The sequence below is a fragment of the Limulus polyphemus genome, unplaced genomic scaffold (genome assembly GCF_000517525.1).
Source record: "Limulus polyphemus unplaced genomic scaffold, Limulus_polyphemus-2.1.2 Scaffold11, whole genome shotgun sequence".
In the NCBI taxonomy this organism is placed as follows: Eukaryota; Metazoa; Arthropoda; class Merostomata; order Xiphosura; family Limulidae; genus Limulus; species Limulus polyphemus.
Genome location: NW_013665621.1, coordinates 1,060,233 through 1,061,588, shown reverse-complemented (window position 1 = coordinate 1,061,588; position 1,356 = coordinate 1,060,233). Strand labels below are relative to the sequence as shown.

Sequence of the window (1,356 nt, the reverse complement as noted above, 5' to 3'; positions counted from 1 at the left end):
CTTATATATATAAATAGGACTTAACCTTCTTATTATCACAAAATTTTATGTATTACGGCATTAACATAATGCAGTTGGACCCACATTATTTTATATAAATAGGACTTAACCTTCTTATTATCACAAAGTTTCATGTATCACGTCATTAACATAATGCATTTGGACCCACATTATTATATATAAATAGGACTTAACCTTCTTATTATCACAAAATTTTATGTATCACGTCATTAACATAATGCAGTTGGACCCACATTATTATATATAAATAGGACTTAACCTTCTTATTATCACAAAGTTTTATGTATGTCGTAATGTTTACAAAATACTTGTAAGTACCTTAATGATAGTTAGCTCAAGCAAATATAATCATTATTAAGAACAAATTAGAACTGTCTTCTTTTCAAGGTAATTAGGCTTATCCGGAATAATAAAAGTTGTACCATTGATCCTTCATCTACTGTGTCCAGACTCAGAACAGTCACATGAAACCTAACGACTGTTGGTTTTCCTGCAGGAGAGAAAAAGTAACTTATAGTTATAAAACGTTTCGTGTCTGTTAATATATTCAGAAGAAAAAAAACTTCTTTACTCTAGTGAATACCTGTGAATAATAAACAAATTTATAGTTATTGTAGGAGATTATACCGGATCATTATAAACTTTAAATGTTGCTATTCATCCTTTATCTTTTCGTAAAACTTCAATCTTTCTTCCAAGATCAAACCTCACAAATTGGCATCTTTATAGTTCGAAGTACCAAGATTAGTACTGTTTAGAAACAAAAATATCAATTGGCTAAATATAAGGTTTGTTTAAATAACATAATAAATACAAATGTTGGCTATTCTTCCCTTACAGAGGGTTTTTTCCTTATTGTTTTCTTTATTAGACCAGATATTGATTGCCAATGCAAAGTTTAATTATTTCGTGATTTGATTTTCAAAAGAGCAAATATAATTATTTTCAGTTTAATCTTTTGAAATAACAACATTTTCTAGAAACATTAACAATAACAATTCAGTTTAAATACTTTGCAACATTTGTTTTTGACTTTATAAATTTACGAAAGCAAACACGCACTGCCAATAAAACTTTTGTCCCTAACAATTGCATTTTTTATTTTGAAAAATTGTACATTTATTTTCTAGTATTTTCAATAGCACATCGTGTATGTATCTCATGTTGAAAAGAAAAACTACTAAGTTCTGTACGCGTATCTTAAAAGATCTTCATTCAAAGAAAATAAACTATTAAAGATGTTTATCTGTTCTACCATTTCATGATCAACCATATAATTTTAATAGCAATCTAACTGACTTTTATAGATCCAAAATGATCAAAAATTTAAGGTTT

At 27.4% G+C, this 1,356-nt stretch overlaps 1 protein-coding gene across 1 annotated transcript in view; it reads right to left on the bottom strand.

The window, feature by feature from the left end:
* Positions 1 to 1,356, bottom strand: part of LOC106478552 (glycine receptor subunit alpha-4-like) — a 25,229-nt gene that overhangs the window by 8,643 nt on the left and 15,230 nt on the right. Inside the window, exon 2 of the mRNA XM_013939107.1 lies at positions 444 to 511. Coding sequence (XP_013794561.1) covers positions 444 to 511 — 68 coding nt within the window. The remainder of the gene's footprint in view (positions 1 to 443; positions 512 to 1,356) is intronic.